Genomic DNA, 17,017 nt, shown 5'->3' with positions numbered 1-17,017 from the left:
TTTATGCAAAATACTGACAGTAAGTATACTGGGATACTGCTGGTGCTGATTCTAGAAGTTTTAACACGTTTATTATTTGTATACAGTGAAAAGCACTATGCTAACTTCTAGCAGTGTTATTTTTGATAAAACACCAATCTTCTGCTTAAGTAATTTGCAGTCTAAAAGGAGATTATAGCCTACACAGACCCAGCCAGGTCACTCAGCTAGGACATGTCCCACAAAGATAAGTTTTCCTGTTTCCAGACCTGGCACACTCTCTACTGTGTCCTAGCCGCTCTGCTAAAGCAGAAGTATAGGGAACTCGATAGGGAATAATTACTTCGTCTTAGATTTATAACTTAGAAAGAAAAGCAAAGATAATCTGACATGTATCCTAAATTTGGGGAAAAGCCAAGGATTTTTTTTCAAAAGATCAAAAGAATATTTGCCAAAATTCTACAGGGAAATTCACACAGAGTCAGAAGAAGCTTTAAAAAATCAAATTCTAAAAATAACACATGAATACATATGCATATACATGCATATGTGCAAACATACCCCAAGGAGGAAGAAAAGAATGATCTCTTAAAACTGATATGTATATCCAGGGAATGTGGGACCACCTTAGATTTTAAGCAGACATATAATGACAAAAATTCCCTTTCTGTAGTAGGTTACTAGTATGTAAATTACTTCACGGAGCACTTTAAGATTGGCCAGGTCCTTTTCATCTCAATAATCCTATGAGGAAAATAAGTCTCAGAGGTTGAGCAATTTGGCTTTAGTTGTCACACAGCTAATTAAGTGTCTGATAGGAACCAATCTCCTAAATCTAAGTTCTCTTTCTACTGTATTATAGTATCTTTCATATAGGTGGCAGAAACAGTGATGGCAATAGAGCATGATTACAGAAGCTTGGCATAGTTTCATAAGAGTAATGTCTGGAGTAAAGCCTCAGAATGAGCTAGTATTAGAAGTGAATACAAAAGACAATAGTAAGAGTATTTTTTTACTATGTTTGGAGGAAAAGGAAAGTCAGAGAAGGAGAGGACTGTTGCTTAGATTGTATTGGGCAGTGCAATGGACAATAGAGAAGCTTTCACTGTGAGAAGCTTAACTCTTCCTGAAGAGGGGATTTTGCTATGTGACCATGTATGTGTGCATGTGCTCATGCATACAAGTGCACACACGGACATTCAAAAGATATTAGGACATAAACTGGTAAAAATAAAAACCAAGATCACCAGGCCTAGAAGCAGGAGGTCCTGGGTTCAAATCTGGCCTCAGACACTTCCCAGCTGTGTGACCCTAGGCAAGTCACTTAACTCCCATTGCCTAGCCCTTAACACTCTTCTGCCTTAGCACCAATACACAGTATTAATTCTAAGACAGAAAGTAAGGGTTGTTGTTTTTTTTTTTTAAAGATCAATAAGTGGAAAAATAAGGTATTACATACCTATCAATGATGAGTTCAGGTCACCTGGTCCAAATGAACTAAAATCAAAAGTGATGAAAGACCTGGCACAAAACAACTGTTTTAGCCTGTTTGGGGAGGGGGGGAGGACAATAAGGACATAAAATACATCTATTTAATATTGACCCATTTTTATATAGAGAGAACACCACAGAAAGCTCCTTAAGCTACAGAAGTTTGTCTCTGGCTCCCTTTTCTTCTCTTGCTACACTTACTCTATAGGTAACTCATCTATGTGCATATATATATATATATATATATATATATATATATATATATATATATATATATGTAGCTTTAGTCTCTCTTCCCCAGGCTCTCACCATTAAAAATCTAGTGAATTCTGAAATCATTACTTAACAGCTGTTAGTGATCATTAGAAGATCATATGATATAGAAGAGGTGCTATAGGCCAGGAGAAAAGGCAGATGGTCTACATTTCAAAAAATTAAAGAGTGAAGTGAACTAATTTATCAAGTATAAAAAATTTCAATTTGTTACCACATAATTAGCTGTTAAAGGAATTATTTGTGAGTATGCATTTCATTAGCTCAATTCATTAAGTACTTATTAATCTTCACTATATGAAGGCACTATGGTAAGTAAGCCCTAGGGATACAGAGGCAAAAATGAAATCACCCCCCATGAGCAGGCATTATTAAGGGCCTATCATATATCAGATGTTGGTGATAAACAGACAAAAGTGAGACAGAACCTGTGCTAATATTGGTAAAAGTTGGGAGGATCAGGAAAGGCCTTGTGTAGGAAAATGGCAATTGAGCTGCACTTTGGAGGGTTTTTTAAGACACAGGTGAGAAAGGAGGACTTCAGGGTTGGGGACAATCTATCTAAAGAATGAATTTAGAAGATAGAATGTCTTGTGTGAAGAAACAGTGTAAGATGCCCAATTTGGGTGATCAAAGGATGGGGACTGATGTTGAGTAGGGTTGGGTTGGAACCAGACCCTGAAGAGCTTTAAACATTAAACAGAAGATTTTACATTTGATTCTAAAGATAACTGGGAACCACTAGAGTTTATTGAGCTGCATATTGATATGATCAAACCTCTATTATAAAGGTTACTTTGGCAGCTATATAGAAGGCAAATGAGAGGAGAAAGTCCAAGGAGACCCAACAAAAGTTTATTGTAAAAGTTGTCTAGAGTTAATTTGGGCCAGAACTGAGGTGATGGCCATGTGAATAGAAAGAAAGGAATAAATGTGAGAAATGTTGTGGAGCTACACAGAACAAGATTTAAGAAACTGACTGAATATGTGGGATGAGAGACACTATCAAGACAAGTTTCTAAATTTGAGAGACTGTAGAGGTGGTAGTGCCTTCAACCGAAATAGGGAGTTTTGGAAGAGGAGCAAGTTGAGGAGAAAAATAATGAGTACTGTTTTATATGTTGAATTTCTTTCAGAATTCACTAGAATTTTAATGGTGAGAGCCTGTGGGAAAGAGTCTAGGGCTGCATATGTAGATCTTTGTGTATAGAGATAATAATTAAAAGAAGTTATCTACAGAGTAAATGTAGAGAGAGAAGATAAGGGATCCCAGGACAGACTTTTGTAGCTCAAGGAGCTTTCGGTGGTTTCTATATGTACACAAATGAGTTAACAGTAAATAGAAGTAATTCATGCCTTTATTGTGCCCTGCAAGCCCTGAGCTATCAGCCATTTCTAATCTTAGGAACTTAATCACCCCCACCCCCAAAATCACATTCTTTTGGTTCTTTTGCTTCTATCCCATGTTTACTTGGGAAAAAGTTGTAATAGCTTGTGTTCAGTCTATGTCTTGGATTCCACAAATGTGGATACAAGGTCCCTAGTTCCTATGTATTCACGCAAGGTAAAAAATGTGTATCATGTAGAGATCAGTCTTTATTTCTCATCACAGCAAATGCAAAAAGTGCAACAGATTTTCAGAAGTTCAAAAAACATACCCATAGCACTTAAGACAATCACAGTAATTCAAAAGCTGCTCTAAGCAGGTAAGCTTTGTAACACCTTGGCATTCCAATCCCTCTCTCTCACATGCCTCTCCCCAGCTCTGTAGTGCCACCTAATAGTTTTGACTACCTCTGGAAGACACTCTGTGGCTGCTGAACAGACTTAACCTCCACCTCCATTGACCTGCACTGTCTGAATAACTCACATTAATAGTATAAAGCAAAATACAGGTGTTCTTTTGCTCCATGTTGTGAGTCTGAGCTCTTATTGCTCCTCTAGCCTCAAGGCTCATTTAAGAAATCCTCTTTTATTTCCTGCTCAGCCACTTCCCTTTATCTCAAAATGGTCAGCTCCCTGAACTCAGACATGAGAGGCAACCTCAAGACTGGAGCTGTCCCAGAAATAACCTTTTTATACTAGAAAACTTGATTTGGGGATCATGTTCCTTAGTAAATTCCTCTCTTAGAGACAGGGATTCAGGATTAACTTTGTCCTTGGTCAGACTTGGTCTTGGTAGAATTTCGAGGATGTGGTAAATAATTGTATATAAACGCTTCATTCATATAAGGTGAAAGAGAAGGAAGAGTCTGTCATAGTTTCAAAGTTTTCAGAAATGAATGGTCATGCCATTGGTTGAAACAGTAGAATTTAGAAGAACAAGGGGGAAAGGTGAAGTTTGAATCTGCATACTTGAATAGGAGTTGCAGGTAATATAATACCATCCAGGTTACATGCTGAAGGCAGAAGGCAAGTCCAAAGGAGAAGTTGGGAACAGAAAAATCATCTTCAGGAATCATCTTCATAGAGGTAGTACTTGAAACCAGCATTCAAGAAGTACTAGATCCAGGTCTTTAGATATTCTGATAGGAAAGGCTATAGATAGCCAACAAGATAACTTTTGAATAGAAGGTAAAAGAAATGAGTACAGTATCTATTTGGAAACCACAATTAGTAAGTTTTGTAGGCATTTGATAATTTTTTGCATTGAAATTCTAAATAGTGCTTTTCTTGTGGGATAAGACTTGATAGCACCATAATCTCCAAACATGTTTCTTGTTTTTTATCATTTCTAATATTTATTTCGTTCCAATCAGGTATTCGGAAAACTAATCTCTGGAGATGCTGAACCTACACCTGAACAAGAGGAAAAAACACTTCTATCTTCACCTGAAGGAGAGGAAAAAGTACACAATGTATTTAATTATATTCTTTTAAATCTTTCTTTTCTTCTTTTTCCCACTTTACTCTTATTTCAATTTGGTCAGTGTTTTTAGCTTCTTCCCAGATTAGAATATGGTGCCTTGACTCTATAAATTTTAAGATCATATTATACAGACTTTATATGTGTCCTTTACAAATTGTATTGTTTCCTACAACTAAAATTATATCAAACAAAAAACAATGAATTTTTAGGTCTAGTATTTTGATTACTTCCCAATCTACTTTATCTGACAGAAAGTGCCTCATTTGTACAAGGCTATTCGCTAGGCACCAGGGAGGCAAAGATGAACGTTGACGTAGTCTCTGCTTTGGTTTACATCTGAATAGGGAAATTGTATCATATACATAGGTAAATATGATTCCTGGTAATACATGGTATGGGGAAGGAGATGTCACTTTTATTTGGGAAGATCAAGCAGTATTTCATAGAAGAGGCAGCCCCTGAGCTGGACATCACTTGAGATGAGGAACAAGTACACTGCCAATTTTAGGGTGTAGACTTTTATGCTACAGAGAGGTAGAAGAAGACAGGATAAAGTCAGGAAATAACTAGAAGTTCCTTTAGTCTGGGTATACAGAAAACATGAAAGATAATATGGAGTTCAATTGGAATGGACCTTTCATGCCAGTCTGAGAAGTTTATAATGTAACTTAGAGGCATAGAAGGCCACTGAAGACTTTTCAAAAGGAATAACTTGATCAGGTCAGACTTGTGCATTAGGCAGATTATTTCAGTAGGGAAGGAAGTGCTCCAAAATCCAAGAAACTATTAACAATAGTACCAGTCAGAAGTAATGAAAGTCAGAATGAGAAGGATTTCAGCAATGTAGAGAGGAGGGGTGAAAATTAAGATTTATTATATTTAGACATTGATTGGTATGAAGGAAATGGCAAAGATCTAAGCACTATAAAAAATAAGACTTTTGAAAATGAGAAATTCAGCCTTCAAGGAGTTTGTTATACAAGAAGATTTGTACAGAATGCAACTAGAATACAATATAAAATATAATTAAATAACTGATATGTCAAGGATCTGTGATCTTGTTAACATGAGGAACTCCTGGAATGGGATTGCTCTTCAGCTAACACAATCTTTCCTTGACTGAGCAATTCAATAAGTCCTAAGGACTTGCCTGAAAGTGTATAGTGATTAAGTGACTCCCCAAGGCTCACAAAAGCTACTAAGTATCTCAGGTAAGAAAGTAAACCCAGACCTTCCCAATTTCAAATGACAAGTACTCTCTTCACTGTTAAGTTGCCCCCTTGGGCATTTTGAAGGGAAAAAAATTCTTTAAAGCTTGGAACATCTTATCTACACTTCCCTTGTTGATTTCTCATAAGTTTCAGAGAAGAAACTAAAACAGCCCAAAGTTTATCTGTCTGCTTTCTTTTGCCTTCCTCAATTTGAAGTTAAGGTGCTTTTTTGAAGTTACTAATTTTTATTAAAAAATAATTTGAGATGTCAGACAAATCCATTTTCAAGGTAATAATTTGTTTTATTATTTTCCATAAAGGCAACATCAGATGCTGACTTGAAAGAACACATGGTGGGAATCATATTCAGTAGGAGTAAGCTGACAAATTTACAAAAACAGGTTGGTTTACTTAATTGAATAACTACAATACTATCTCAGTTATTCAGCTATTAAATGTCCAGTCAAAACTCTATTATTTTTATTGAAATTAAAAAATTATTGTCTTAATTTATCAAAAGTCCACAAAATGAAGAAAATTTTATTATTCAAAGTTATTTTCCACAGTTGTGTTAATATGTTCTTTGAAAAAGATGGGATAGATAGAGTAGGATTATTTTGCAAAAGAGATCATTTTTTTTAAGCCTTACCTTCTGTCTTGGACTCAGTACTGAGTATTGGTTCTAAGGCAGAAGAGCAGGAAGAGCTAAAGTGATTTGCCCAGGGTCTCACAGATAGGAATATCAAATCGTATGTATTAAATTTCTGTCTCATATACTGCCTTTTGGTTTATATAGGTTTGTGCCCATATAGTCCAGGCCATTAGAATGGAAGCTACCCGAGTCCGTGAAGAGTGGGAACATGCAATTTCCAGCAAAGAGAATGCTAACTCTCAGCCCAATGATGAAGATGCCTCTTCTGATGCATATTGCTTTGAACTGCTGTCTATGGTCCTAGCACTGAGTGGGTCTAACGTGGGTCGACAATACCTTGCTCAACAGCTAACTCTGCTTCAGGATCTCTTTTCACTGCTACACACAGCCTCTCCTAGAGTACAGAGACAGGTAACAATCCATTCCATAGAATATTCTTGGAACGTTACTTGAAAGAGCAATATCAGTACCAGTAAGTGCTATCTTACTCCAAGGAAATTATATTAAGGTTTTAAAAGTAGATTAGGTTTTTTGCTCTCATTTTAGTTCCATACTTTTATGATAGAGTTATGGCTTTGCAAAAACAAAGTATATTCTATTATGCTAAGATTAACTTAATACATGACAAGTCAATGTCAATCCTGCCATAAAACACCTGATTTTGTATGTTGGAATAATGACCATTTGAGAAATTCATTTTTTATCTTTTTTTTTTAACTCTTACCTTCCATCTTAAAATCAATACTGTGTATTGTGCTAAGGCAGAAGATTGGTCAGGGCTAGGCAATGGGGGTTAAGTGACTTGCCCAGGGTCACATAGCTAGGAAGTATCTGAGGTCAGATTTGAACCCAGGACCTCTCGTCTTTGGATCTGGCTCTCAATCCACTGAACCACCCAGATATCCCCCATTTTTTTTTATCTTTTAAGCTTTTATAGTGGTCATAGTTAAACTTTTAGGAAAGTAAAAATGCAAAAATTTGAAAACATGAGCTTTATATTTGAGACCTTTGAAGCCTTGGAATGTGCCATCTCTAGTAAAAATGCCAATTCACAACCCAACAATGAAGATGCTTCCTTTGATGCATATTGCTTTGAACTACTCTTTTGTAATTTTGCTACTAGGTCACCTCTTTGCTAAGGCGAGTTTTGCCTGAAGTGACCCCTAATCGGCTGGCCAGCATCATAGGCGTGAAGTCCCTTCCACCAGCTGATATTAGTGATATAATTCATTCAACAGAAAAAGGAGATTGGAATAAACTAGGTATCTTGGATATGTTCCTGGGATGCATAGCCAAAGCCCTCACAGTACAGTTAAAGGCCAAAGGAACTACCATTACAGGAACAGCTGGTACTGCTGCTGGGAAAGGAGTTACAACAGTTACCCTGCCAATGATTTTCAATTCCAGGTAAGTGAGATTTACTTAACACTTAAACCCATAAACCAAGCGGACCCTCTCTTTGGGAAGTCAAAACACAACTAGTTTCCATCAAATAACAAAATATTTTACTTTGGGCAAAGTAAAAATGACCAAGTAAAACTAGATGACCAGAACTTTCAGTTCTGTTTTCCTATGATGAAGTGATCTGTATTCACATCATTGATTCACTTGTTTGTCTTAGATAAATTACTTTTTCCTGATTTCAAGTTTTTGTATCCTAAAATTTTAGATGCCAATTAACATTTTCATAGGGATAATATAAGAATGAATGAGATTAATCATGAAGCACTCTCTATAGCACTATATTTAAAATCTTTTCATACATTAAGTTTAAAAGATAAAATTAGATCCTTAGTACCTTACATTTGTAGCTAAAAGGCATCTCTGAAGTCATTTTACAGATGGAGGAACTTGGGTCCAGAGGATTTAATTATATCACTGTTGGGAATTACGTAATTAGTCCTCTGCCTCCAAATTCAAAACTTGTTTTTCTTAATTCTCTTGTCTTCACCCCTGACAAATGAAATAACCTGTTTATTTCTGTGCTGAATGTTTGGATTCCAAAATAAACAATGCATAAACTAACTCTTTGGATTTTTTCAGTGTCCTTTTAAATTTATGATGACTCGTATGCATGCATTTGACATAATCTTTTTATTAATTATCTTCTGTAGTTATATTCGACGAGGTGAAAGCCATTGGTGGATGAAAGGCTCAACTCCCACCCAGATTTCAGAGATCATTATTAAGCTTATAAAGGACATGGCAGCAGTAAGTATCTATTCTTCTGAGAGCTCTATTGGTGAGACCAAAATAGTGTGAAAAGTCTAAATTATTCTGCAGAATTTTGATGAAGGGATCAGCCTTGTGGTGATTTTTCTTTTGTATGTTACAATAAATTAAAATATTCTTATAACATTCTGCCGAATGTTACTTTTTTAGTATTTCAGATATCTATCATTTCATCAGAGGAGGTACTCCTCTTCATTCCACCCTATAAAACTAGCATCATGAATTCCTTAAGGTGGCAGTATTTCCATATGACAAATGTGCTGTGCTTTTGATTAGTATTACAATTAAATTCATTCCTTCTGTGTGGATTCTGCCAAATTTTAAATGAAGCTGCTTTCTGAATTGTTACCAGAGTTGGAGAATTATTAAGTCAGGGCAGCCCAGATAGAGAGCTGGGCTAAGGAAGGATATCTCGGGCCTTGGGCAAGTCACTTAACCCTAGCTGCCTAGTTCTTACTGCTCTTTTGCTTTGGAACCAATACTTCGTATAGATTCTAAGACCAAAGGTAAGGGTTTTAAAAAATAAAGGAAGAAAAAAATGAAGTCACTTCTCTGTGGAGAACTGTTTCTTTCACCATATTATTTAATACATGTTTATGTTCAAAGCAAAAAAAATATTATTTTTACCAGAGAAAGGAAAGCAAAATATTTTAAAGGATTTAGCACTTCTCTGATTTTAAAAACAAAACCTTCTCACATAAGGCATTGTTTCTAATTACAATATGCTTTTTATTTTAGTTGTGGCACATTGCCGTTTATCTGCCTTGACTCTTACGAATGTTGTGCTGTGTCACTCTTTCAAAGATACTCAGAGAGAGAAGATGATGGTTAACAGATAATGACCTAAAGAAATTTTGCCTTTGCCCATTAGTTACATTTGCATTCAGAGTATACTGGGAAGCTATAGGCAGACCAAGTTGGGGTGGCACAGGCCACCATGTCATACTGCTCCACTAGTGCATACAGAGTGCAAATAATTAAAGCTGAATTCCAGGAAATAATTTAAGAAGGGACATAAAACTCCTGAGTGTATATAGTTTAATGGAGAGGGAGATGTTGCATAGCAATACTTCTTTCAAAACTATTCTTTAGTATAACTCTCCCACTTATCAACAGTTAAAAGCATTTCTTGATACCTATCATTATTTATCTTCTCTCCAGTTGATGATGTTACCATATCATAGTGAATCATGTCTTATCACCTTTGTATATTTTCCAGTATCTGTTGTAGTTCCCTATTCATTGTGGGACCTAAATAAACCTTTAGTTGAGTGAATGAATAAATTCACTGCAGTATATTGACTCAACCATTTGGTCTACTACTGTTCTCAGCAGCTGCAGCCCATTAAAAGCTTAATTCAGCCTGCTGCTTTAGATGGATGCTTTATTAAAGATCACTCTCCTGCTTTGAATTGTAACTCATTATTTACAGTCAGAAAAGAGAAATACTGTAGACTTTTAGCCAATTAAGCCAACTAGAAAATTGGAAAAGAACATAGCCCTAAAATTATCAACATATGAACCAATTAAATATCAACTGAGTGCTTGCTCTGTGCAAAGGACACTGCCAATTGTTAAAGAGAAATAAGACAAGGTCCCTATCCTCAAAGAACTTATAGTCTTGGTGAAACAAAGCATAATTTAAATAATAATTCAAGCAATAAATAACTTGTCAACACAACAGATGTCACTAGACAATACACGATTAAACTGCCAAATAACTGAAACAGGCAAATGATCAATGAGTTAAAAAAGAAATGAGAAATTTGGTTGCTCTGATCTAAAAAAACTTCAGACCAGGAGGCAATTGAGTGGGGTAGGTAAGATAAAAAAGGGCATTTCATTTGGGTGGAAGGTACACTATTAGTAGCCTTCTATTCTAAATGCTGTAAATATCTTGTTTATTTCATAGAATGGGATTTGTTTTTCAGTGTCCATCAGAAACCATTTAGATAGATGTTAGCAAGATTTTTAGTGTTCTTGAGAAATAACTTACATGTAGGCCCTTAGTTTCCCAAAAGGACCTTTCATCAGAAGCACTACTAAATTAGCTTATTATCTCATAAGCAAGAAATTTCTTGTTTTTTTTTTAATATATTTTATTTGATCATTTCCAAGCATTATTCATTAAAGACATAGATCATTTTCTTTTCCTCCCCCCCCCCACCCCCCATAGCCGACGCGTAAGTCCACTGGGCATTAGATGTTTTCTTGATTTGAACCCATTGCCTTGTTGATAGTATTTGCATTAGAGTGTTCATTTAGAGTCTATCCTCTGTCATGTCCCCTCAACCTCTGTATTCAGGCAGTTGCTTTTTCTCGGTGTTTCCACTCCCATAGTTTATCCTTTGCTTTTGAATGGTGTTTTTTTCTCCTGGATCCCTGCAAGTTGTTCAGGGACATTACACCACTACTAATGGAGAAGTCCATTACGTTCGATTATACCACAGTGTATTAGTCTCTGTGTACAATGTTCTCCTAGTTCTGCTCCTCTCGCTCTGCATCACTTCCTGGAGGTTGTTCCAGTCTCCATGGAACTTCTCCACTTTATTATTCCTTTTAAGAAATTTCTTGTTAAGGATTTTCTTAAAATGCTTTTTCTCTAAAGCATGACTGTCTTGGTGTTTCCATTCTGTACTAATCTATGTCTACAAAGAATTACTCATGAAATTAGTAGGAAGAAAAGAAATAAAGGTTTAAATTTTTGTTTACTGCTGTTGGGTAAGAAAAGAAATTCATTTTTCCTTAAGAATAGATTTTTTTCCCCAAAAAAAAAAAAATCTTTGCCCTTTAATTTCTAGCTCTGTAGCATTGACTGGATCAGAAGTTAATTGTATTTAAAAGAGATAACTTAATTCAAGATAATTTGCTTTGCTGTTACCAGCTTGATTAAGCTAATCAGATTATATCTGCTTGGCTCCTAAAAATATCTTGTCCTATTCAACAGGGCCATCTATCTGAAGCATGGTCCCGTGTTACCAAAAATGCCATTGCAGAAACTATCATTGCCTTGACAAAAATGGAAGAAGAATATAGATCTCCTGTGAGATGTATCGCAACAACCAGGGTAAGACTTTTTGTTGTTTTTATAGTTTGATCGTTATTGCTGGGGTGGGTTGTTTTGTTTTGTTTTTTTCATTTGAGAGGCAATTAAAATGTAGTGAAAAGAAAGTTGAAAATGTCTAGAGACTTTGTTTCAAATGCTGGGCTTAGAAAAACCCTTCACCTATATGACCATGAACAAATCATATATTTACCTCATTTTCCTCCTCTGTAGATATCTGGAGATAAAAACACTTGCCACCTAGCTGCTGCAAACTAAAGTCACTTTTAAAAGATTGCTTAAAATTTTGGAAGAGAGCTCAAATATTTCACCAGTTCAAAGCATGTTGAATTAAATTTGTTTCTGATTGTAGCATCAGTATGACTATTACAGAAACAGAAAAATTACAGTTCAAGATCATAATTGTTTTGTATAATTTCATTCTTACTGTACATAGGTTTTCTTGCTCAAAAGTTGTTACTAATCTTCATATATTGGGCATTATTTTCCCATAATGCTTGGCTATTCCATTGCTAAACCCTTCTAAGTTATCATCATTGTATGTAGTACTTAGTTTTGAGTTTTATAGTTGGTCCTAGAAGACAATGTCCCTTTAAGAAATCTTTATCCACAGTAATGAGGACACTACTCTGTCTGCAGTAAGAGTTCAATGAAAGCAGGCAGAATGCCTTATCTAAATTTTGCATTGCCCTCTCATAGTGTTATGTAACAAGTAATCGCTTATTAATAGTTTTAATTAACTCATTGTCTTAACTCTGGCAAGACATAAAGGCACAAAAATGGAGACAACATGAGATTATAGCCACTCTAGGAGCTAAAAATAAGGATGTTTGCTACTTCAGATGGCAGGTGTTTAGTTTTTTTTTTGTTTTGGTTTTTTTTTTTTTGGATTTTTTAAAAATATAATTTTTCTAAAAAAATTAAAAGAATAACAAGGCACTAGGATAGCATTAGAAAGAGGTGGTAACTAGAAGGGAAAGAGAATCAATCATCTGAGCTTATAAAATCCTCATTCCTCATCTAAATTTTCTATTTTAATTTCAATTCATAGCCTCCCATATAGTAGACAGTGGCTAAGCACTATACCTGTGCTGATCCTCAGAAACAGTTATTGGTATCATTATGCCAAATCTTGTTATATATCCCTGCTACTTTTTTCAAACTCTTCCTCTCTCCAATTATAATTCCTTTTTTCCTATTCTTTTTTTTTTTAAACTCTCTTGTTTAATCCACTTATAACTACTCCATGTTGCTAAAGAACAGAAATTAGAACACTCTACTTTGATAGTCAAGAAAATTTCTGTGGCTACCTGGGTTATCAAGGGTTGATTTTTTTTAAAGCCCTTTCTTGCCATAATTACAACTCTTAAGACAAAAGGGTAGACTAACAGGGATAAGTGACTTGCTCAAGGTCACACAGCTAGGTTGTGTCTGAACCCAGGACCTCCCATCTCTAAGCCAGGTTCTCAATCCACTGAACCACCTGCCCCTTTTCCTGAATTTCTAACCATAAATGAAATATTGGCCCTGCAACAAGGCAGTCTGTATTTAGATTTCACTACATTCTTTCAAAGGTAAATTATTCATTTCCACTTACCTTTTCTTAACAAAAGGAGAAAATGTCAGGAAGTTAATGAATGCTGACACTCTATGGATCCTTATTATTACTTAGAGTTAAAAATAATTGTTTTTTTCTTTTCTGGGTAGGATAAGTAAGTGGTGAGTGGAGAGAGGATTGAGTCAGGAAACCCTGGATTTAGGCCCCAGTTTCACTCACCAGCTGTGAGACTATAAACAAATCATTTTCCTGCTTTGTAGAAGGCAAAAATAATATTATTTACACTACCTCCTTCACAGTTTCATCATATGGAAAGGCCCCTTGAAAATAGTCAAGAAGAGATTTCTGGGTTAAGATGGCCCCAAAGTAGAAGCAAGGCTCTTCCTCTCCTCTCCACTGATCCATATAAAGTGCCTCCAAAGGACAAAAGCAAAATCAAATGAGTGAAGGGGCTCCATTGTAGGACATACCATTGAAGGTAGGCAGAGTTTGGATATTTCCACACTAAGGAAGGGCAAAATAACTCCCACCAAAACGCAAGCTCATCACCCCTCCTCCACTCCACCTATGGTGCCAGAGTTGGAGCAAGTGTGGAGCAATCTCTAGGTTATGGAGGTGGAGAGGGGGGGAACTGGCTGAGGACACCACATACTTACCTCTAAGAGCAGCAAGACTTGGAAACCCAGGAGACTGAGGAACACAGAGCATGGGCTCAGAGATAGGGTAGGGTTCCACACAGTAGTTGCCCCGCCTTGGAGACTTGAAAAATAGCCTCAGAGCAAAAACCTCTCTGGAGTTCAATACAAATATCACCCACCTTCTTCACTCAGACTTCTGGCTGGGAAGAGAAGGAAAAAACAACAAAGCAATGGCCACCAACACCCGAGAAATACAGTCTACAAACACCAAAAAGAACAGGAGAAAGGAATTGACCCTGGATAATTTTTATGGAGAAAAAATCCAGACTACAGAGAAGACAATAGACTATGACAAACAAGCAAACACATCCAAACATTCAGGGGGAAAAAAATGGAAATTTGACATAAGCTCTCCAAGAAATCAGGCTGGAATTCGAGAACCAAGTTAAAAAGATAGGAGAAACTTGGCAAGAAAAGTGGGAAATAGTTCAAAAAGAAAAAAAAAACAGTTTAAGAGACAGAACCTCCCATTTAGAAAAAGAAGCCAAGAAATCAAATGAAATGTCAAGCAAATTGAAGGCCAAAAATGACCTACATGAGCATGAAAAACAGGATAGAGCAAACCAAAAAGGAAAGTCAAAAAAAAAATCATCTGAAAACCAGTCTCTAAGGACAAGAATTGGGCAAGTAGAAGTTAATGATCTCATAAGACAGCAAAAATGAATAAAGCAAAACCAAAAGAATGACAAAATAGAAGGAAATATGAAATATCTCACTGAGAAAATTACTGAACTGGAAAACCAATCTAGAAGAGACAATTTGAGAATCATTGTTCTACCTGAAAACCTAGAAATAGAAACATTGACATCATTCTACAAGAAATTATCCAAGAAAACTGCCCTAATGTTCTTCAACAAGAGGGCAAAATAGACATTGACATTGAAAGAATCCATAGATCACCCTCTACATTAAATCCTCAAAAGATAGCCTCCCTTCAGGAATGTAATTGCCAAATTCAAGAGCTTCCAACTAAGGAGAAAGGATTGCAAGAAGCCAGAAAGAGATAATTCCATAATTCTCCAGGAACTGATGAAGAGTGAAAGGAGCAGAACCAGGAGAACATCATACACAGAGACTGATACACTGTGGTACAACCGAAAGTAATGGACTTCTCTACTAGCAGCAGTGCAATGATCCAGGACAATTCTGAGGGTCTTATGAGAAAGTATGATATCTACATTCAGAGAAAGAATTATCACAGTAGAAACAGAGAAGAAAAACAACTGCTTGATCACATCGGTCAATAGGGATATGATTGGGGATGTAGACTCTAAATGATCATCCTAGTGCAATTATCAATAATGTGGAAATAGGTCTCAATCAATGACACATGTAAAACACAGTGGAATTGCACATTGGCTGTGGGAAGAAGGGTGGGAAAGAACATGAATCATGTAACATGGAAAATATTTCTTAATTAAATAATTTTTTTTTAAAATAGTAAAGCATATTTATAAAAGGGGGAGAAAATAAAATGATACCTTTTATTTAACAAGAATTTTAAGAAGTGAATTATTCGGCGGGCAGCTGAATGGCTCAGTGGATTGAGAGCCAGGCCTACAAATGGGAGGTTTCAGGTTCAAATGTGGCCTCAGACACTTCCTAGCTGTGTGACCCTGGGCAAGTCACTTAACCCCCATTGCCTAGCCCTTATCACTGACCAATATATAGTATTGATAAGAAATTAATTATACATTTAAATTATTTTTCTAGGTGACTAAAGCATACTCATTTGGGCTACATACCATTTTTATTTAAACCCATGTATAATAACTTTATTAGAAATTTGTAAGAATATATTGTATACTTCCCTGATTCCTTCATCAGTCCTTAATTTGAATATAATTTAATATTTTCCTGATTTTTCAAAATCTATATTGCCATAAGTTAAAAATTGAAAATCAATTTTGTAAAAACAAAATCTAGGAAAAATTAATGTGAAATGATAACCGAGTTTTCATTAAATAGCAAATACTGAGGTATAGTATGAGGTGCTATGAGAGATTAAAAAATACAAAAGACCCTGCCATCAAGACATACTTTTAAAAATTCCTTATTGCACATGGTACTGTGCTTGGTGACAGTATAATAACCTTTCATTAATGATACTCTGAAGACAAGTGGCATAGACACAGAAAACATGGATGGAACATACACATTTGAATAGTAAACATTGAGTGAATACATAAACAGATCATGGTGTTTACCTTTATTTGCACAGAAATATGGAATAAGTCCATTTGTCAGGTAAAGCAGGGTGTTTCCTTATAGAAATATACTCTTGTACCCATGTAAAAATGAGAGAGAGAGCAGCTACTACTACTGCCTAAAAACCCAAAATTCTGCCATGGGTCCTCTCATCTTGTCAGGTAAAACATGGTTTTCATATATTTTCTGCTAAATGGTGATGGTGTGCAATCTGTACCTGCCAGTTCGTCCTTATTAACATCGTCTCATACCCACTCTCCCTTATACAGCTCTGGCTTGCTCTGGCGTCACTGTGTGTTCTAGATCAGGATCATGTGGATCGGCTCTCTTCAGGAAGATGGATGGGAAAGGATGGGCAACAGAAACAAATGGTATGGAAGAGCAGAGGCATTTCCTAATAACTAATCTCAAGTTTTACCTTAATAAAACTTAACTCATATTAACTCTTTAAAGAGAAAAGAAGAAAGTCTACCAAATAAATGTTCAGTAATATAGATGGTGAAAAATTGTAACCAAATAGGTTAAATTCTTCTCATCTCTTACTTTACTATTTTGCTCACATTAATTTTATATCTTTATAATTCAGAGAGAAATGTAAGTAATCAAATTGTTATGATTGATTTCCTCCCTTTCCTTTTCTCTCAGTATTACCTTTATATTTCATCATAAGCTTATTTTGCTAGACATGGTATGATGTCTGCCTGGGTAACCTGGTGTAAGTCATTTATCTGCTCCATGTTCCAGGCAATTCACTAAGATTATGAAGTGCTAAATCTGGTCTG

At 35.8% G+C, this 17,017-nt stretch overlaps 1 protein-coding gene across 1 annotated transcript in view; it reads left to right on the top strand.

Annotated features, from left to right (window-relative positions):
- MYCBP2 (MYC binding protein 2) overlaps positions 1-17,017 on the top strand; it is a 382,851-nt gene that overhangs the window by 338,688 nt on the left and 27,146 nt on the right. Inside the window, 7 exon segments of the mRNA XM_016425002.2 lie at positions 4,503-4,601; positions 6,144-6,224; positions 6,620-6,886; positions 7,599-7,882; positions 8,590-8,686; positions 11,655-11,774; positions 16,505-16,606. Coding sequence (XP_016280488.2) covers positions 4,503-4,601; positions 6,144-6,224; positions 6,620-6,886; positions 7,599-7,882; positions 8,590-8,686; positions 11,655-11,774; positions 16,505-16,606 — 1,050 coding nt within the window.

Source organism: Monodelphis domestica, chromosome 8 (genome assembly GCF_027887165.1).
Source record: "Monodelphis domestica isolate mMonDom1 chromosome 8, mMonDom1.pri, whole genome shotgun sequence".
NCBI classification, from domain to species: domain Eukaryota; kingdom Metazoa; phylum Chordata; class Mammalia; order Didelphimorphia; family Didelphidae; genus Monodelphis; species Monodelphis domestica.
This window is presented reverse-complemented; position numbering and strand designations above follow the sequence as displayed.